Raw genomic sequence first — 21,883 nt, 5'->3', positions numbered from 1 at the left:
ACTCTGGCTTCCATTGCTAAAGTTAATTCTATATTAAACACCTCCCCAGTTTGTGCTCCATAATAGATTTCCATCGTAGTCTTAAAATAAGTGTTCTCCAGAACCCTCTTCAATTTTTGCTAAACTTTTAAAAAGTGCTAAATAAGTTGTTCTAATTTTTCAAAACTCTAGAAAATACTTTGAACTCACCAAACAACCTGCAATTGCTATTCACTCTGTTATTAGTTTCTTTATTTAAAGGTTTTGAGGTTATGAAACTAATCCTTTCTAACTGCAGATTTTAATTGCTTAGAACAAGCAGCTGTTTTTAAATCTGATCTCTCTTCTGTAACAGCCTAAGGTTTGCAGTGGCTTTTGGATTTAAATTCTGGACTTTAAATCCACAATTTTTGTTAGACAACAAAACTCATTTGTTTACTGCAAAAAAATATTGCAATATAGTTGGCATTCCTATATTAATGATTAACAACCCTCTTACTCTCAGACAAAGTCTAAGTTTACATTGTAAATGTAATTAGACCTGCTTTATCTGCCAAGCTTGAGCCACTCTCCCATTATTGCATTTCTTTCTTTTCTCCCATTATTGTAAGGCTGCATTTCTTTCTTTTCTCCCATTATTGTAAGGCTGCATTTCTTTCTTTTCTCCCATTATTGTAAGGCTGCATTTCTTCTTGCTACAAATACTATCATGGTTAACGCTCAAATGAGCTATTATCTCTATAACAATAAACCAAAACTCATTCTTGCTTGGCTTTTTATTCAACAAGTTGCATTTTTTTACTGTCTCTTTATGCTATGAAAACTTTTATTAATCCAGTTTTTTTCCTTGAACATAAAAACAAGCTTATAACTCTTACCCAACTTCATGTTTTTCTTTTTTATACAACTTACAACTTTTTAAGTCTTCAGTTATACGCTTCCTAGAATTTTAACTTATTAATAACTAACTTATTCTTCATTTTAAAGAAACTCATAACTTAATAGTGGTTGCTTGCAATCTTGTTGGAAGTAAATTAGAGTTTAAAAAAATATAAATGTATGCCAGTATTTAATAAATAGTAAATGTAAGCATAAAATTATAATAAATAAAGTATTATAAATTTTTTTCAAGCCCCTGCTCTCAACCCCTGCTAAATCTTATAATTTTGCCATTAAATCTTATAATTTTCTGACCCCATTAACAACACGAGAGCCATCTCTACTAGACATATTTTCTTCCGTAACAGAGTAGTCAGCCAATGGAATCTACTCCCACAAACTCTGATTGACTCTTGTCTTCTTAATAAGCTTAAAAATTGTATCCACAAACACTTTGGCCAGCACTAGCATTATAAGTATTCACAAAAATGCTACTGCCGCTCATTGTCTTCTAGCAAGGAGCTAAAGGGTTGCTGCCTCTTTTGACTGAGAGGAAAAAAACATTTACTTTGAGATAAGTTTAGCACTTTTATTTAGTTTACTCCTTTTGTTAATATTTTCTCACCACAGCATTCATTGTCATTTTTATTATCATTGTTATTGTTATTATTATTATCATTGTAAGATTAATAAATAGTAAGTTATTTCATACTTATATAGATTTGCAGTAAAGGGAATGATCAAGTTGCCATTAGTTCAAGTTTTCAGACCAGAGATGATATGGGTAACTTTTTAGTTGTTTGTTTGACTTGTTCAGGAAATGCATTTATTTGCCTTATTCCCTATATAATGTATTTATTTGACTAACAAATGTGTTTTTATTTACCTAATTTAGGAAATCTATTTATTTGACTAATATGGGAAATGTAAAAATGTTTTTTCCAATTTTTTAATTTTATTTGATCCTGGGTTTTTATTATTTTTCATTCTTTTATTTCAAAGTTATTTTCTTTAGCTGTCATTCGAAACTATGGAAATTTGTTGGTTGAAATGTCTGCATCAGTACCAGATGGTATTGCTTGTTTTTTTGTCAGCTATTTATACATGGTATGTTTTTTCTACGTTTGGGTGTGTATTTGTGGATTAAATTACATTTTAGTCTCAATACCCCAGGTTAAATCAGACTTTCAACAAATCAGATAGGTTTGATAATGTTGTTGTTGTTTCTTTATCAAAAAGCTACCTAAAGAACTTTCTTTTATTACATTTAATGATGTAAATGTATAATATAATAATACGGTAGTCAAAATTTTAAAAGTTTAAAAATAAATATGAGTGCTTTAAATATAATTTCACTTAGTAACCATTTTTTACTGATATAATATATAGAATTTTTTGCATCAATATCAAGAAAATATGATGTTCCAAAAAAACACATTTTCGAGATGGTTAAAAGACATCAATTTGTTTAGAAGCCGAAACATTTGTTAAATACTTAATACCATTTATCAACTGTCTTCTTGAAGACCTACTAGACAAAAGCTTTAGGGCTTTCACAACCCTTTTTTATTGAATAGGCTGGCATAAATGTAAAAATGTGTCACATAGGAAACAATGTAATAGTGCAACAACCTAAGCTACACCCTGTTTAGTGGTTATTAAGTCATTGATGCAAATCAGCTACCCAACCAATTTGGTTGCAATTTGGAAAAAAGAGTCTTTTAACCATCAAGTCCAATTTTTATCAATTACCACAAGAAAGTTGGTATCAATATTAGATGTTTTAAAAAAGTCTTTAATAGCACTCAAATTTTCAAACTTAATCTGATGTATTTTGCATACATGATCAATCTTTTGTTATCATCTTATGTATTTTGCATACGTGATTGATCTTTTGTTGTCAGATACAAAAAACGGACCAAGAGTTTTCATTAGTTTTCAATTATTTGTTATTTAAGCATAATTACACATAATCATAATTAATCATAAAAAATAGCAATATTTTGGTACTTTAACATGATTGTAACAAGTTCATTCATAGCACATAACAACATTCGACGTTTTGAGACAAAACAGTATATTTGGTCTAATACCAACAAACAACCTGTGACCATTATACTATTCTTTTTAAATTCTTTATTTGGATAACATAAAATTCAGTAACAAATTATTCAGCAATTAATTATAATTGGTAACAAATTATTTAGCAATTATTTAACAAATTATTTAGCAATTAATAATGATTCGTTATCTTAATTTGCTAGACTAGCATATTTTAAGCCCCAAATTATCACTAAGCAGATTTCTGCGCGAGGATGAACTGATTTAATACAAACGTAAATCAGTGCATATTGTACTGAAATTTGTTTAGTAATAATTTTAGACCTAAAATATGTTAGTCGAGCAAAATGAAGATGATGAATCATTTTAGTAAGTTATTTGTAATTATTTAAACTCATTCATTTTGTTACATGTTTTGGTCCTAATAAAAAAAATATTGTTCATTTGCAAACTAAACTCAAAAAACGTATTCTTTACAGAAAGTTAAAAAAGCAGTAATATATCTATTCATGTCAAAAATGTTATGTTCTGGTTTATATGATGTAGAATTTTTTAAAAATTTTATTTTTAGAGGGAAAAATTTAGTAGATATTTAGTCATATGTTACACAGTTTTCTGTGGGTTTTTTCGTGTGTGTGTGTGTAATTTTTGTTAAAGCAAAACTTAAATGCTTTTTTTGCATCACAAAATCTTTCGAACATATTTTTAGTTTTATATATTTTAGTTTCATATATTTCACCGATAATGGGCCAATGGGACAATAGGCAAATGCAATACATTTGCCTATTGTCACCACGTGAACACCCTCTAAATAATGTTTTCTTACTATTTTTTCTTTTCATGGTGGGGCTAATAGTTGGATATAACTAAAACAATATATAAATACTGAAAATTATTTGAAAAAAAGAAACATTGTAATATATTCATCCAATAAATATGTATTTAAGCCTGTGTTCCAGTAAGAAAAAATATTGATTTATGAAAATTTTAAAATGAAATTTTTCTAAAAATTAAAATGAATAATATTTAAATTTTTTGTTATTAAATTTGTTTATAGTGTTGTTGTTGTTGTTGTTGTTGTTGTTGTTGTTGTTGTTGTTGTTGTTGTTGTTGTTGTTGTTGTTAAAGATAAAAAGCAATAAAACATTTTATTTATTTTTAAATTTTTTATGAAAATTTGTTTTTTTTTTCAAAAAAACGTTTTTAAAAGGAGAACTAGAAATAAAATTTTGTTCAGTTTTATCTGTTATACAAAATTTGAAAACTATATGTATGTGTTTTCATACCATTATCTAGATGCTACTTGCAACTTGCAATATAATGAATATATGGTTCTTTTTTCTTTCAATTTTATTTATTGTTGCAAAATAATTTTTAATTACTTGATGATAATGTTATTTAGTATGACTTTTATAATATAGTAATAAAGTTGCAGAAACAAGTTTTCTATTATTCTTGCTCAATCTTCAATCAACTTTAAATTAGTTAAATGTTTAGAATATGTTTTTAAAGAAATTTAGTTTACAAAGATTCGTTTTTATTTTTAAAAAATTTAAAAGTGCGTCATTAATATTTTTTATTACTTCAATTTTTTTTTTTTGACAAAGTTTAAATAAAAATTTATTTTACGAATGAAAAACAAAAGGTTTAACATTATTAATGAATTACCATTCATGTGACTCTAAAAGGGCTTTAAAAGGTTTGATAAAAATGATACATAAGCATTTTTTTTATTTTTGTTGAAAAAAAATGTAATTTTGAAACTCATTTTGGATTGAGGAAAAAGCATGATTCTAATCTAGGATTGTAGCATTAAAAAAAATTTTTTTACATCTGCATTTTAAATTAAAAAAGGAAATGTAGTTTAGACTGCATTGATGTTTAAAAAAACAGTTGCACTTTGAAGCATTTTAAATTGCATGTTTAATTTAAGTCGGCTTTTTTTTATTATGTTTAGTAAATTTATATAATGTTTAGTATAATTATATAATTTATATTTATTTCAAAGTTTTTTTTGTATATATCAATAGTTTTTTTTGTAGTTGTAATAATAACTTAACTATTAATTTTGTATATTATTTTTATTGATTATTGTATATTTTAGTAGTCCATTGTTTCTTAAAATTTTTGCTTTTTATTTTATTTTTTTTAATTTTTTGAGTTTTCTTTTTTATTAGTTATTTTTCTTTATTTTTTTTAGGAAACAGTTGTTTCAATTTGGCATGATCAAGTACAATTTTTTTTTATTAGCTTTCAACATGTTATAATATTTTGTTAAAAAATTTTCTTTCATAATATATTTTTGAAGGGTATTATCAGCAATATTCAAAAGAATAAACTTTTGTTTATTGAAACTCAAGATGGCCCAGAAACAGCTCTAGCACTTTACAACTATCAAAAGGTATCTTTTACAGCTTTTAAATTGAATTTAAAGAATTTAAAGATTTGCTGCTTTCTCAGTTTTATATTTCAATCTTTTAATCTCAGGCATGTGAAAATGGAAGAGGTGCAATTTTGCTATCTGTTGCAAGAGGAAAAGTATCAGAGGGTATTGATTTTGGTAAGTCTTAAAAATTAATAATGGTTGTTAGAGTTAATTGAATTTTTGAAATTATCATGATCAAATGTTTTGTACAGATCATCATTATGGAAGGGCTGTTATAATGTTTGGAATTCCATATGTTTACACACAAAGTCGTATTTTAAAGGTAAAAGTTTTATTATTTATATTGTTTCAGTGACTATTTATATTGTACTAGTAGTAATAAATAGGTCACAGCCATAAATAAATAGATCATGGTGTACCTCTCATATATATATATATATATATATATATATATATATATATATATATATATATATATATATATATATATATACATATATATATATATATATATATATATATATATATATATATATATATATATATATATATATATATATATATATATATATATATATATATATACATACTATATATATATATATACATACTATATATGGTATATATATATATACTATATATGGTATATATATATATACTATATATGGTATATATATATATATACTATATATGGTATATATACCTCATATATACCATAAATAGTATCATACAAAACATGGCGGACAAACTCAAATTTAGAACAAAAGTTGATCAAAAACTAAAAAAGATAGTAAAACAATTGTACATATTAATTTTTAAATAATATATTATGTTCTTAAAAAAATTTAAAACGTTTGAATCATACTAAGAATCACAAAAAAAATTTATGACACATTTTTTTCAACAAATTACGTTTTTCTTTGGACAAAACAAGGTGGACAAATCAAGATGATGCTTTTTTTATAAGATTTCATTGTCTTTATTCAATTTACTGTTTCTTTTGTTTTCACTTTTATCATAACAATATTCTAAAATAATAAAATAGATTTTGGAACGTCTGACGAATTATTTTTTCAATTAAACTAAAAATAGATTTAACTTGTGACATATCGCGTAAAAAATTACAATTTAAAATGGCTTACGACAAATTAGGAAGTGTTTTACGTGAATATATTATTAAAGATTTTAAAAGCGGAAAATGTCAAACTGAAATTTGTAGAAAATAAATATAGCTAAATCGACTGTAAACAAAACAGTCAAATCATTTGGATTTTGTGACTGCTATAAAACAAACCATCAGGCCAATGTCCAAGAAAAACATCACAAAGACTAGATCAAAGATTTTTTAAAGAGCTTTAAAAAGGTCCATTTTTGTCATCCACAAAATTAACCAAAAAACTTGAATTACAAATCTCTGATTGCACTGTGCGACGAAGAGCTAACGAAGCAAAGTTGTTTTCTCAAATGCCTCCCAAGAAACCACTAACTTTTAAAAACAGAAAGCTAAGACTTGCGTTTGCCTAAGCACACCAAAGTTCGACTGTAGACCAGTGGAAAAACATACTTTTTAGTGATGAATCAAAATATAACCTTTTTGAAAGCGGCGGCAAGAAGCGAGTCTGGAGACCAAAGAACACCAGATACAATACTAAACATATCAAGAAGAATGTTAAGCATAGAACAAGTGCTATGGTTTGAGGATGTTTCTCAGCACTAGGAACTGGTCCTGTTCACAAAATTAATGGAGTTATGAACCGCTTTGTGTACAAAGATATACAAACCTCACCTTACCAATTTTGCTTATATATATCTCAAGATAAAATTAGTGATTATTTAAAAATAATCACCAAATTATTCCAAAGTGCAAATTAATGATTAAAAAACTTAAATATTCATTTAAAAATCTATTTGTGAAATAATTTTTTCAACTTACAGTTTTTCAAAGTTGTAAACCCTACTGGCATTTATTAGTAATTAGATCGATCCTAAAAACCAATTTTATCAAAAAAAGAACCTGTAAAACAGGTTATAGGAGTTAAGTATGTAAAGTTAATTACCTCTATCTACCTAACTGCTTAACTTTTCTTGTAACAGTTTTATATACTAACATAGAAAAAACAATAGTTCTATAATAATTTCACAACAAAAATAATCTACTATAATTTCTCAACAAAAAAAAAATGTTACGTTAACTTCTTTATGTGAGAATAAATAAATATTGATTAGGTTGGTCTCCATTTTAGAAAAGTTAATCAAATTATCCTTATAGTTAGATGAATCATAGCAACCTAGAAATTATTAAAGTTACTAATTATAACAATTTGAGTTTAGTAACAATATTTGAATAGCTTTTTAGTAAATGGTATGGAGATTAATGATGTTTTACCTTAGCTATTAGAAAATGATTAACATTACAGGCATCTTAAATCAGTTGCAACAACTCTAAAAGTTATCTAAATTTATCATTAAAAACACTGATTACACATTTATATTTTATGTATTATCTTAATTCATTTGTAAAATTAAAAACACAAAAATATGTGGCTAAAAAAAATTGTAAATAAAAAACTAACTTAGTTTAAATTAAAGGCTGGAAATAATTTTAAAAAGCAATACTATTAAAAGTGATAAAAGTTAAAAATCACAATGAGATAATAAACTATATTAACTAGAAACAAGTGAGTTAAAGTAATGAAACTGCCAAATAACAAATTTTAACAAAAGACACATTCAGAAGGTAAGCCAAGTCTATAACAAAAAATATCACGCAATTGCATCACTACAATAACAAACAATTACACATAGCATAAGATATTGGCAAGTGCACAAAAATTGCTGGTACCTATTTTAGAGCAAGATTAATAATCTTGCTCTAAAATAGGTACCAGCAATTATTGGTGTTAAGTTGCTTCAAGCTGGAATAGATAGTTAATAGATAAAAGAAAATAAGAATTAACTCAAAAATAAAAATTTACAAAAAAAATTGTTTTAAATGTTGTAACTTAATTGAGTTTAGATAGACAGAAAATTTTTTTAGATATTTTGTTTAAAATTACAAAAAAAAAATTCATCTTCTTAGCTTGAAAACTTTATCTTAATACAGAAATAATAAATATCCTGCTGGAAAGTTTTAGTTTTGTTTATGTTTAGATATTTTTAATGATACATTTTTTTGTAATTTAATGCGAATTTTCATTATACATAAAAATTCGCAGAAAAATTTTTTACATTAACACTGTTTTAAAAATACAATAGTTACAGTTCACTCAAGTTTAAATTGTATGTAAAAAAATAAATTAAAATAAGATCAGGAAGACTTGCAACTTTTAAATGTTATACATTACAGTTTTATGATCTAGTAAAGGTATTCCTGCTTGAAGCATTTGATTTTTGAATAAAAGTTGAAAATTGTTGGTGCCTACTCTACAGGTTGCCAAATAGCACTACTTTTTAAATAAGGAAGCAACATATTATAAACAAATATTTAAACTAACATGAAATATATATTCACATTACACACACACACACACACACACACACACACACACACACACACACACACACACACACACACACACACACACACACACACACACACACACACACATACATATAAATATATATATATATATATATATATATATATATATATATATATATATATATATATACATATAAATATATATACATATAAATATATATACATATAATATATACATATAAATATATATACATATAATATACATACAAATATATACTAATATACATATAATAATATACATACATACATATAAATATAATATACATACAAATATATATACATATGAAAATATATACATATAAAAATATATACATATAAATATATATATATTTATAAATATAAATTTATATTTATATACATATAAATATATATATACATATAAATATATATATTTATACATATAAATATATATATTTATACGTATATATATATATATATATATATATATATATATATATATATATATATATATATATATATATATATATATATATATATCTATATATACATATATATATACATATATATATATATATATATGTATATGTAAATATATATATATATGTATATATATATATATATATATATATATATATATATATATACATATATATATATATATATATATATATATGTATATGTAAATATATATATATATATATGTATATATATATATATATATATATATATATATATATATATATATATATATATATATATATTTATATATATATATAGGCTCGTTTGGAGTTTCTTAGAGATCAGTTTAACATAAGAGAAAATGATTTCTTAACATTTGATGCAATGAGGCATGCTGCTCAGGTTCTTTGTTTTTATTTTGACTTATTAAATTTATTTTATTTTAAACAGTGTTAATTATTTTTATTATAAATTCCATAGTGTGTTGGACGTGCAATGAGAGGAAAAACTGATTATGGTATAATGTGTTTTGCTGACAAGGTGTGTCATTATTAGGATTGTTATGTGTGAACAGTTTTTTTATCAACAAAATATTTAGTTACTAGTCTTACCAGGAAATCTACTTAATATTTTATTTTTATTTCTCTTTGAATAAAATGAAAATTTCATTCAAAATAAAATAAATTTAACAAAAATGTTTCTTAAATTGCTCAGTATTAGGAGTGTGAATTAGTTTAAGCACTTTTTTTCCCCATAAAATTAAACTGATTATACACTTAATCAGTATACCTAGGTCATTTAGGTTGAAAAAATGATTGCTTCAAATTTTTAATGGGTATATGTTTAATACTAACTTACAGATAAAATTATGAAAGGAACAAGTTATTTCTCCCTTGTTGCCCACCTTTTATATTTTAAGTTTTATACAATATTGATTACTTAATATGTTAAAGCAATAATACCTTCTAGATACATCATACATACCTCTAGGGTACACCACCGGTGGTGTACCTTAGCTGTAGTATGAGCTATTTTTTAAATTGAAAAAAAGAGAGAAAAAACATGTCTGGATTGGATTGAATGCAGTTAGTATAATTTTTTGTAGTAAAAGTTTCCTACGTAACTATTGTAACTAAAAACCACCACATAATATACGCAAAATTAAAATGTTCTCTTTAAATATAAAAGTTGTTTATATATTAGCTTAACTGTTGCGTTTAACATTATTATATGTTGCTATGGCATCAGCATAACCCTTATAGAGTTTCATTCGCATTTTTACTACTAAATAATTATAATTAAACAGATATATTAAAAATATATTAATATAATTAGTAAAATATATTAGTATAATACACATCGCATTTACTTGAAGAAAGTAATCTTAACATTTCAACTGAATGATAAAAAAAGTTATTTTATATAAATTTATGAAATTAGCTTTCAAAACTTGTTAGCATTTCTGCCATCGAGTCAATCTACATTATACACTTGCCGAATAATTCCATGTTTTTCCAGCCATGTAGCAATATCAGATGCCTTACTCAAAAAATTTAAAATTTCTGTTATAATCCTTTTCAGTAAATAAGGTTCTTAAGGAGGGATTACATCAAGTAAATATATCTCACCAATCTTAACCAGAAGATATGGATGTATAACATTCTTGTAGAGTTTTAAGAAACATTTTTTGGAATCTTTTTCAGTTTTTATGCTAGTTATTATATCAAAGGTTCTCTAAGAATATTTTTATCAACACGAAATAAGAATATTTTGCCCCTTGTCCTGACAAACCCACAACTATGTTAAGTAATTTTAGGTTTGAATATATAAAAATACTTCCCATTAAACGACAGGTGGTGATAGGTTTCACGAATACTGGGCTTTTGTTTTGATATTGATCCATTTTTTATTGCCAATTGCTAAACGGTCAAAAACAATTCCGTTTGCCGTGGTAACAGTTCTTCACGCGTAAAAAAAGTTTTTTTATTTCTAATTTATAATTATGATTATTTTGAAAGTAGGAAAAAATTTGTTTTACTTTTTGACTTGAAAAATATTCTTGTTTTACAACTTTTTTTTCAGCGTTTTTCTAAAGCTGATAAAAAAGGGAAATTACCAAAATGGATTCAAGTAAGTTTTATTTATGTTATTATTGTTAGTAAAATACTAATATAATTATTAATAATAAATATTAATATAATTATTGGTTTTTGTTATTTTGTGTTAAGACTCTTAAAAAATTAGAAGAATGTATAATATTTAGAATGGCGTTTTAATTGAATCAGTTTTAAAAACCGGTATTTTATTTTTAAAAAATTACAAATTTAATAAACGGTTATACAAGTTTTCTTGTTATACTAAGTAAAAATTAAATTTGATGCAATTAATAATCATGTATAATTAAAAAAATTTTTGTTATATTAAATAATATTTCAAGTTTATTTCGACAAATTAAATTTAATAATACTGATTAGGTTCAAAGTATCATACTAACAAAGCATAACTTTTCTCGATCTCTACAAAATATTTGCACTTCTTTGACTATATTAAAAATCCCTATTAATTGTTTAGTATTTTATTCTATAACAACCCACACCTGCCTGAAACCACTTTTTAGTTTTGCGATTTGACCCCGGACATTGTCATACATCGTTGGATTCGTTACAATGAGTAGATTTAGGTTTGATATGTCACCGAAATCATAAAATTCCTTTTAGCAAAATATTTATGTTTTAGGGGCTAAAAGGGCCTAATTTAGGAATATTTTCCCAAATTCGTGGATTTTTTTTTATTTATTTTTTTAAATAAATTTAGTTAACAAATTTATCAATTATTTAAAAGTTATAGTCATTTAATTTGTGAAAATAAGTCATAAATAGAATATATCGTTTGGATATGGATGTCATGAATATGTCATTTGTAAAATTCAACTACATTATTATATATATTATATACAAACCATTGACATTAACTAATGTTTTTATATTATTAGGATTCTGTTTATTAATAAACATATTTTTGTGACATTATCATAAAAAAGTTATAATTAAGTAAAGTTAAAACATAGATTCCCATTTGCAATATTTACAAGGTTTTTTCCGTTAAAACTGATTTTTCCGTTAAAACAGCTTTTTTCAAATGTTCAGAAAAGGAGCTGTTACTTTTGGAAACTTTGAGTCTATTACAAGATTCATTATCAAAACTGTAATGAATTGCTTCAACAGCTTGTTCAGAGTAGCAACCTAATCCACGCCCTCTTACTGCACTGCATAAAAAGCACCTATAGGTTATATAATAAAATGAATTTTCAATGAAATAGTTATTCCATAGTCTTCAACAAGTGTTCTATAGTGAACTTCAAAGTTTTTAATATGTGTTTGAAAATCGTTATGAAGTTTTTGTCCAAAACAAGACTCAACCAAATTGTTTAAAATTCTAAGCCCCACTGCCAATGGCTTTAAATTAATTGGCAATGCACGCATGTACTTATAATAGTTTTTAAGAATTTTACGGGAGGCGTTGCCACTAAAGGCATTATTCTGGACCTCTTTTGAAATGTTTAAAATCATTGATACTTTGGCCACTTCGTTTTCACCACCACATTTCTCTATATGATCATAAATATGATTAACAGCTCCCTCCATTAGGTGTAACTCTGTCGGGAAAAGATAATCTGCCACTAAAAGGTCGCTTGTTTCTACGTATATCAATGGAGGATTAATAACATTGCTAAATTCTTTAGCATTATGTTTTATTGCACCTGATTGAAAAAATTTTGTGTACTGTTCCTTTAAAGAACCAAAAGTTTTAAGCTTCTCTTTTAATGGTTGCATTCGTTTCCATTCGCATATATGGCAAGGTTGTGTATCCATAGCGCTTGGAGATAAAAAACACATTGTTTGACGAAGCTTAAGATCAGCTACAAATGAGTGTTTTATTTTATCTAAATTTAGACAGTTCATTAATATAGAAACATTGTAGTGACTTTCAGGAACATTCGGAACTAAAGCTAGTAAAAAAGAAGCTTTTACAGAACCTTATTTATATTTTGAATTCTGAGGTTCTTTATATGAACTCATTGTAGCTTTGTCTTCATGATTGTATTTGTCAAGTTCTAAACCTTTGCTCTCACCATCTGACAATAGGTTCAAAAAGATATAAAATAAGATATTTTTTATTTTTACAATTTTTCTTTAGTTTTGAGTGAATCATAGTTCTCATAAACATATTTAGAATGAAATTATTTACTTTCAGAAAGCCACTTCCTCCATTAAAACCGAGCTTGACTGTTCGATTGCTTAAATTCACCTCTTTAATCACAATAAGCAAATTTACAAACTCCTCAATATTGGTGCACTTAATAATAGGGAGATTTTCCTTTACTTTTAAATTTCCTTTTTTAAATTCAAATTCTTGATAATCAAGTGCACTATCAATTACTGGAAATACTTTTTGTAGGTTTGCTTGTATGCAAGTTTTCCCTTTAATTGATGTTCTATTAAAAAATTATATATATACATTTAGGCTAACTAAATTACATAAAAATAGTAAGAAATATTTTATTTAAAAATCGTTCTTACCTGAGTTTTTTTGCTAGCTGTATTAGTTTCTTGTTGCACAAAGTAAGTCTTGATTGAATCCTTAATAAATCAATCAAGGTGATCTGTCTAGGTTTATTTTTTAAGGGCCTTACTGATATTTGTAAAGGTTTTGCACCGTAGAAAGTTTAATTCTTTTTGATCCTTGTTCATATGATTTTTCTGAGATGACTTGAGAAGCAATCTGATCCTTAACCTTAGCTGAGGTTTGAAGATTTTCATATATTTTTACAGCTAACGTTTTATTTCCACATTTGTGCTTCTTTTCCTTCCCGATGTTTGAAAGACAAGATTTACATATTTTTTCGTGGGGTGCACGCGACTTGGAAAACTCACTACTTCTTCTTCTTGTTTCGGTTCTTCCACGTAAACTGGTTAGTTTGCATATTTTACATTGACAACTAGTAGAATTTCTGGTTAAAGGTGTAACGACGTTTTTAGTCCAGTCTATCACTAAATCCGGCAAGAAATTTTTTCGACGTATATTACTTCTACATTTATCACATATGCCGAGTGGATTTTTTTTATCATTACAATCTAAATCAAAATTGGACACTTTTTCTTTTATCGCTTGCTTATTTAATAGTCTTGATGTTTTGTGAGTGCAAAAATAAAAAATCTTTTTTCGGTTTGTGTCATGATCACACTCTTTTTGTGGATGCGATATAAGTATTTTTATTTATCTACAAAGAAAAACAAATATATATAACAAATATGTATATATATATATGTATATATATGTGTGTGTGTATATATATATATATATATATATATATATATATATATATATATATATATATATATATATATATATATATATATATATATATATATATATATATAAAAAAATTTTCAAGTTATTTTTTACTTACGTCCTGAATTTGAGGGATAAATTCCTAAATTGGGCCCTTTCGGCCCCTAAAACGTAAATATTTTGCTAGGAATTTTATGAATTCGGTGACATATCTACCCTAATTCTACTCAATGTAACGAATCCAATGATGTATGACAATGGCCGGGGTCAAATTGCAAAACTAAAAAATGGTTGCAGGCAGGTGTGAACCAATGCATTGTTTATTATACTGCAAATAGTTTTAATATATTAGAAGTCTGGCAAATTCACTCCTATACATGTTAACTTTTCTTTTTTTTAATAAAGTTAATACAGTTGATAATAAGTGCTTTTCATATTTTTTGTTTAAGAAAAATAAATTAACATAAAATTTCCAACAACAAATAAAGTATTTCTTTATTGTGTAGCCGTTTGATTCAGTTTTCTTTTAGACTATTTGATATTTTTGATTTAGATTAAATTTTATTTGATGTTGTTTTTTTTTTTAATTTATTTGTAGGAGCACCTTAAGCCTTGTAATTGTAATTTATCTATTGACGAGGCTGTTCAAGTAATAATCATTTGTTTAAAGCAATTATTTCTTGTTTTAATATGCCATTTTATTTTAAATTTGTTATTGTTTTGAAATAATTTGTAAAATTTTAGGTTTCGAAACGATTTCTACGACAAATGGCGCAACCGTTCTCCCACGTATTTATTTATTTGTTTTATTTTTCCTCTCTTAAATACTTTTTTTTACTTATTTAAATGTATTTAATTTTTTTTAGGAGGACCAATTGGGTATGTCTTTGCTGACTGTTGACCAAGTGCAGTCGGAAGAGTTCCAAGCACGAATTCGTTCTGCTGCACAAGGTTGAATTTTAATGTAAAAAAGCTTTAAAAGCTTCTGATGACAAACTAATTCAAGACTGTGGCTCAAACAGAATTTTCCCTGATCAATTAGGTTTTTTTCTATTGCTATATAATTTGAGTGCCATTCTTTAAACAGGTGTTTTTGATTGAACCTGAAGTGTAAATGTTTGCTCTGTTTGCAATTTGTTCTCAACAGAAAGTTTTTCATTTTCAAATATTTACCTGTATTCAAATTTTAATAATAGAAAACATATCTTTAAAATGAATTAAATTTGATTATGAAAACTTAAGACAGCTTATTTTATTCGTAACATGGTTTTGCAAATAAAATATCTATAAAACTTGTCTTGAGTTATGTCAGTTTCCAATGTGAGTAACGATTCGGAATTATTAAATTCTCGGTTTACTAGCACGGAGTTAGGTTTTTTAGTGTTTGGACTAACACTTATTAGTTTTATTGCGACAATTGCAAACATTTGTGTTTTTATTGCTTATGTCAAAAATCAGAGTCTTCGAACTGCTTCAAATTGGTTGATATTGTCATTAGCAGTAGCCGACACTTGGATAGGTGCAGTTTCTATAAATTTTTATACAGTTTATTTGGTCTACGGGAATTGGCCGTTGGGTAAAATAGCATGTAACTTTTGGCTATCAACTGATTATTGGTGCAGTCAAGCAAGTGTAGTCCACTTACTTGTTATATCAGTTGATAGATATCTGGTGATTAGAGTTCCTTTGGCTTACAGATCTGTGCGCAGTAATTTACGTCTAAAGTATGTTATATTTTTTGTATGGTTTTTATCATTTGTACTTTGGGTTCCGTGGATAATATCTTACCCTTATATTGCTGGTAAACAAGATGTTCCTGAGGATAAGTGCTATATTCAATTTCTTACTGATAGTGTCTTCTTGACAATTTTTACAGCATGTTCTGCCTATTATATTCCATTGTTAATGATGGTTTTTATGTATATTAGAATATATACTTTTCTGCAAAAACGTAAACGTATTGTAAATAGAGTTAAAGCACCGCAATATTTTAGTGATTTAGTTGTTCCCTCGGTTAGTTGCGTCTCTGTTACTCAAACAAATACTTGTCTTGAGGTTGATTCAATTGTAAATAATAAAGAGTTAAGTAAGACTTGTCAGACCGTATCAAAAATAAAGTATAAAAACTACGACAGAGCAAAAAAGTTATTAATTCTAATTATCTCTGCATACGCAATCACCTGGTTTCCTTATAATGTGTTTGCCGTTATTTCACCATTTTGTAGCACCTGTGTGACAGCTCCATTATGGGATTTTGGATATTTGTTTTGTTATATTAACTCGCTAGTCAACCCTTTTTGTTATGCTTTTGGAAATAAAAGATTTAAAACAACCTTTAAATCCATGTTTTTTGGAAGAAATATAAATTCCTAATAAAAAAATGTTTGAAAGTTAAAAAAAAAAGGTTTTGTAATTATTGTTTTTTTAATTCTATATTAATACTCAAATCGCAACTTCAGCAAAAATTTCTTCTGAGTTGTTAGAAATAGGAGTACAAACGTTTACTTGTCAGAAGTATATAAAAAAGAAGCGATTTAGTTATATTAGAAAAACTAAATTATTTGTTATTTTTAATAATGGTTTTGTAACAATTATTTTTTAAACTTTTATTAGAAACGACGATACCCTAACCAAATTCTTAACTTTATTAGTTTTTTTAACGATGTTTATTTTTTCATGAAATTTTCTGTTTGATTTTCAAACAACATCTGCTATTGTATCTTATCCGTAAAAAATTTGAATTATTTATTGTATTTAAGGAGAGTTTTTTATTAAAAAAAATCCCATTAATCTATACTGAAGCTACAGGCGTAGCTTCAGTATAATTTAATTGAAACCTTTTAATGTCGGCAAGTTTTCCAAAGTTAAATCCAAAATTACTGCAATCTAATTTTCGCCCACAGTTCAAAAGTTTGAACTTAGAGATTAATACAAATTAAAATGTATCAATACTAACGATAAAACAAATAATAATTAGGAAATATAATAGCACCAACAAAAACATATAATTAAAAAGTAAGGAAAAAAGAATCTAGCAAAAAAATATTGAAATAGTTACTTTGAAATTTACTTAACTTTCCATAAATTTTCTGGAAGATTTAAAGTCCATACAAACGATAGCTACTCTCGATATTTTATTTTTTTTATTGCATTTTAAATAAGCTTTTCGTTACAATATATAAAATACAAATATATAATAATAAATATATATATATATATATATATATATATATATATATATATATATATATATATATATATATATATATATATATATATACACGTAATGATCGTTATTAAATAATAAAAGAACGCGGGAACTCGTAGAAGTCCATACGGTCTTGTCGTCGAGTACCGCTAAGAAATGATCGTCTTAAAGTTTATAAGATATTTACAAGAAGAAAAAAAGTTAACGAAGTAAGAAACTTAAAATATTCCGTTACAAATACAAGATACATTATTACATATTACAGCTGTTAATGATACATATATAATTTTTATAAATTAATAATATACAAAATAATGATATTTTTTAAATTAATAATAATCGATATCTCGCTCTCTGGGGGCTGGGAAAAAAATTCTAGATATCGAGAGAACTTGGGCTCAAGCAAGTGTGCAAGGGACCGGAAATAAAGTTCGAGATATCGAGTAGTTAAAGTATCGAGAGTCAACAGTAATAGATTTTTTTTACTCTGTTGAGCTGCAGGATTATATTGCAGAGAAATATTTCTTATTTATAAACTGGTGATGCCTCTTTGTGGAAACAACTCTATTCACCTACATCCGTCCTTTACTTGAGTTTGCACTTCCAGCTTGGAACCCTCATTTGGTGAAGGATGAACAAACTATTGAATTAATACAGCGCAGAGCCACAAAAATACCAGACAAACTGAAAAAGTTAGACCACAAGTCCAGATGTTTACAACTTAGCCTATCTTCTCTTGTTGAACGTCGTAAACGAGGTGACCTCATCCAAAAATATAAAATTATTAATAACATCGACATAGTCAACTGGCACTTTCCCCTCATCACAATTCCACCTAAAGCAAAACACAGAGAACGACTTCACCGTGAAAAGTACAGCAATAATTTAGCTCGTTTCCACTTTTTTAACAATCGTATTGCCAATGCATGAAACATGTTACCAGATAAGGTAATCGGTTCTCCCACTGTCAACAGTTTTAAAGCGAGCCTCAATAAGCTCTAATGTTACTACAGCTCGCAGCTTTCCTTAGTGAAAGTTGCGAGCTGTAGTACTACTACTACTACTACTACTACTAATGAATAATGGAGCTGTACTACTACTACTACTACTACTACTACTACTACTACTACTACTACTACTACTACTACTACTACTACTACTAATGAATAATGGAAATACATCACTTACACTTGAGGCAACGGATATTGAGAGAGACCTGGGTATCTTTATATCTAATGATCTAAAATGCAATCAACACATACAGGTTGCAACACTTAAAGCGAATATGATACTTGGCCTATTAAAAAAACATTTAGATCAAGAGATATGAAGCTTTGGAGTAAATTATACACTACGTATGTTAGGCCGCACCTGGAATTCGCTATTCCGGTCTGGTGTCCTTACTTAAAAGGTGACATCAAAGAAATTGAAAAAATTCAGCACAAAGCAACAAAAGTACCTCATGATTTAATAGGATTACCTTATGCTGAAAGGTGTCGACGGCTCGATTTTTCTACTTTGAAAACTCGCAGGAGACGTGACGACTTAATCCAACAGTTTAAGCAAGAAAACGGTTTTGAGAGTATCAATTGACATAATCCACCAATTCGCAGATCATCATCCAACGTTCTAATGCGTGAACTCACATATTGTAATGCTCATCAAAATTTTTTTACAAATCGTATTGTCAATGATTGGAATAATTTGTCGTCACCATGCAAAAAGGTTCCGTCAGTTAACGCATTTAAGAATAGAATTGACAATCATTTTTTTTCTACAGCTACAAACAGTACATCTTTTACTGAAGATGAGCTGAACGTTTATTAATTAATTCGTGCTTTAGCAGCTACAAATATTGGTTTAGATACTATTTGTCATAGATGTAAACTTTAATTAAATGGAAACAATCTTTTTTCCCTTTTTCTCAATTTTGATATCAACTTACTTGCTATGAAATAACAATTGATTTTTTTTACCTAAAGTTTATATTTCACAAACCATAAATTTTTGTATTATTTATTTGTTTGCTTTTTAATTATTTGTCATTTTTTCTAAGAGGGCTTATTTAAATATATTACTATTACTATATTACTATGTACAAATGTAAAACGAAATTTTCTCCGTCACCTTTTCATAGTTTATCTATAAAAAAAAACAAAAAATATATGCGATCTACAAAATGATGATTTTTTGAAGCAACCATTTTCGAAAAATAATCATTGTAAATTTTGTATATCATTTCGTGGACTTTATCTTTGACAAAAAATTGTCTTAAATAAGTTTGATTTTTCTTGTGAATGAAATTACATGTCTTTAAAAAAAAATTTGAAAGAAGTAGTTTTTGAAATTAACAATATATATATGTACTTTTAAAACCTTTTGAAATACTTTTTATCTGTTATTTATATCGGCTTATATGATTTGTAACGTATAATTTTAATTGTATGATTTGTATTTTAATTATTTACGATAAGCAAGCCTGTATTGCTATAATATAGTCTGTCTATAATATCTATAAGAAATTTTTTTTTTTTAGTATTTTTCTTGATATGATTTTCTTGAAATGATTGTTATTCAATTATTTACGATCTGCAAGTCTATATTGCTGTTATATTATCTGTCAAATTATCTTGAAGAAATTTTTTGTGAACTTTTTATTTTTTGGTAAATTTTTTTTTATTTAAATCTTCTTATTCTTTTATTATCGCAAAACACTTTTTTATTTACTACGTGAAATATTTAATATGTAAAAAAGCAACGCCTTTTTACAGCGGTACTCAACGACAAGACCATACGGTAATCTACGAGTTTCCGCGTTCTTTTTTAATATATATATATTAAATATCTTCACTTGTAATTGTTTATATTATTTTATTTTAGCTTGTAAGTTTTATAAAATAATAACATATTGTTATAAAATGTAATAAAGAACAAAAAAAAAATAATAAAAATAATTTGAGGCAAATTATAAAAACGTTTTTTGAAATGTATTCATTTTTATGTTGCTTTTGACTTAAAATGTGGAAATGTACTACTTGGCTAAACATTCTGGAAAAAAAGCTTGTTATGGTGCGAAGAAATATCCACATTAAATTCAGGGACAAAATGACTACTAGGTAGTATTAACTATTGGTACGGTAAATATTTAGAAAACAAATCAGTGAAATTATCTATAAAAGATTTCATGAGCTGCATCAATTCTTAAATTTTGTATTTTGTTCTAGATCCAGATAGTAAGTTAAGCAACAGGTTCCTTCACTTGAACTTCATTTGTTAACTGGCTTTATTTCACTGCTTGAAAAGTTATGTTAATTATCTAGCCTAGGTTTGATGGTTGTCTAAAGACAATAAATGTCATTCAACGAGGCTATCAAGGTAGAGGCTGGGATGGAAACAATTTGAACAAAATATTAGATAACTTGGATTATTTTGAAACAAAACTTTTAAAATCATTTACTTGTTTGATTCTGGTTGTTCAGTGTTTGAAAGACTTTAATATTTTTTTTGCCTAGTAATTTACAAATTGGCTTCAAACAAGCAATAAAAAATTTGAAGAATTTTTTTCATTTGCAAAGGAGAATTAGATTTAAATAAAAAAACAAATACAATGTGGAAAGTTCTCATTCTACAGTGTCACACACAGCCACATGTGGAATAACATGACGACAGGCTACTGTCTACTGCCATCGACAGCGATGGATTTCGGAGAATAAAAGAATTTAATTTTGCTTAAATTTTTTGTGTGTGTATGCTTTGATAGCTCTGTGCCATTTTGTACTTAAGAATATTAAATAATTTTATATGGTGGGAGTTTCTAATTTAGTCAGTGTTATGTTCTTGGGTCTTTGCTATTTTAATATGTATTTATGGCTTGTCATGATAATGTATTAATTTATTGTATTTATGATTTGTCATAATAAATTCTATTATTGTCATAATAAATTCTATTATTTATCATTTTGCTGAAGGAACTAAACTTATATGCATTAATAAATCACTTTATAAAAAAGGTTATTCATATACTTTCTCTGATGTTAGAGTTTATGGCTGAATAGTA

The 21,883-nt window shown here is 26.2% G+C and overlaps 2 protein-coding genes across 2 annotated transcripts in view; both read left to right on the top strand.

The window, feature by feature from the left end:
* The window catches only part of LOC100200345 (general transcription and DNA repair factor IIH helicase subunit XPD), a 69,058-nt gene extending 53,199 nt beyond the window's left edge, over nt 1–15,859 (top strand). The window contains exons 21-32 of the mRNA XM_065806118.1: nt 1,579–1,642; nt 1,874–1,965; nt 5,120–5,149; nt 5,228–5,320; nt 5,407–5,479; nt 5,557–5,627; nt 9,585–9,668; nt 9,747–9,806; nt 11,349–11,396; nt 15,217–15,267; nt 15,363–15,407; nt 15,485–15,859. Coding sequence (XP_065662190.1) covers nt 1,579–1,642; nt 1,874–1,965; nt 5,120–5,149; nt 5,228–5,320; nt 5,407–5,479; nt 5,557–5,627; nt 9,585–9,668; nt 9,747–9,806; nt 11,349–11,396; nt 15,217–15,267; nt 15,363–15,407; nt 15,485–15,574 — 801 coding nt within the window. The 3' untranslated portion in view covers nt 15,575–15,859. The remainder of the gene's footprint in view (nt 1–1,578; nt 1,643–1,873; nt 1,966–5,119; nt 5,150–5,227; nt 5,321–5,406; nt 5,480–5,556; nt 5,628–9,584; nt 9,669–9,746; nt 9,807–11,348; nt 11,397–15,216; nt 15,268–15,362; nt 15,408–15,484) is intronic.
* A 64-nt stretch (nt 15,860–15,923) lies between these two features.
* LOC105846994 (muscarinic acetylcholine receptor M3) lies at nt 15,924–17,371 on the top strand. Its single transcript, XM_065806119.1, has one exon. It carries the CDS (start codon nt 15,924–15,926, stop codon nt 16,989–16,991), a length of 1,068 nt encoding a protein of 355 aa, XP_065662191.1. The 3' UTR covers nt 16,992–17,371.
* Nucleotides 17,372–21,883: the final 4,512 nt, after the last annotated feature.

Source organism: Hydra vulgaris, chromosome 09, assembly GCF_038396675.1.
Source record: "Hydra vulgaris chromosome 09, alternate assembly HydraT2T_AEP".
In the NCBI taxonomy this organism is placed as follows: Eukaryota; Metazoa; Cnidaria; class Hydrozoa; order Anthoathecata; family Hydridae; genus Hydra; species Hydra vulgaris.
Note: the sequence above shows the minus strand (reverse complement) of the source record. Positions and strands in the feature narration are given on the sequence as shown.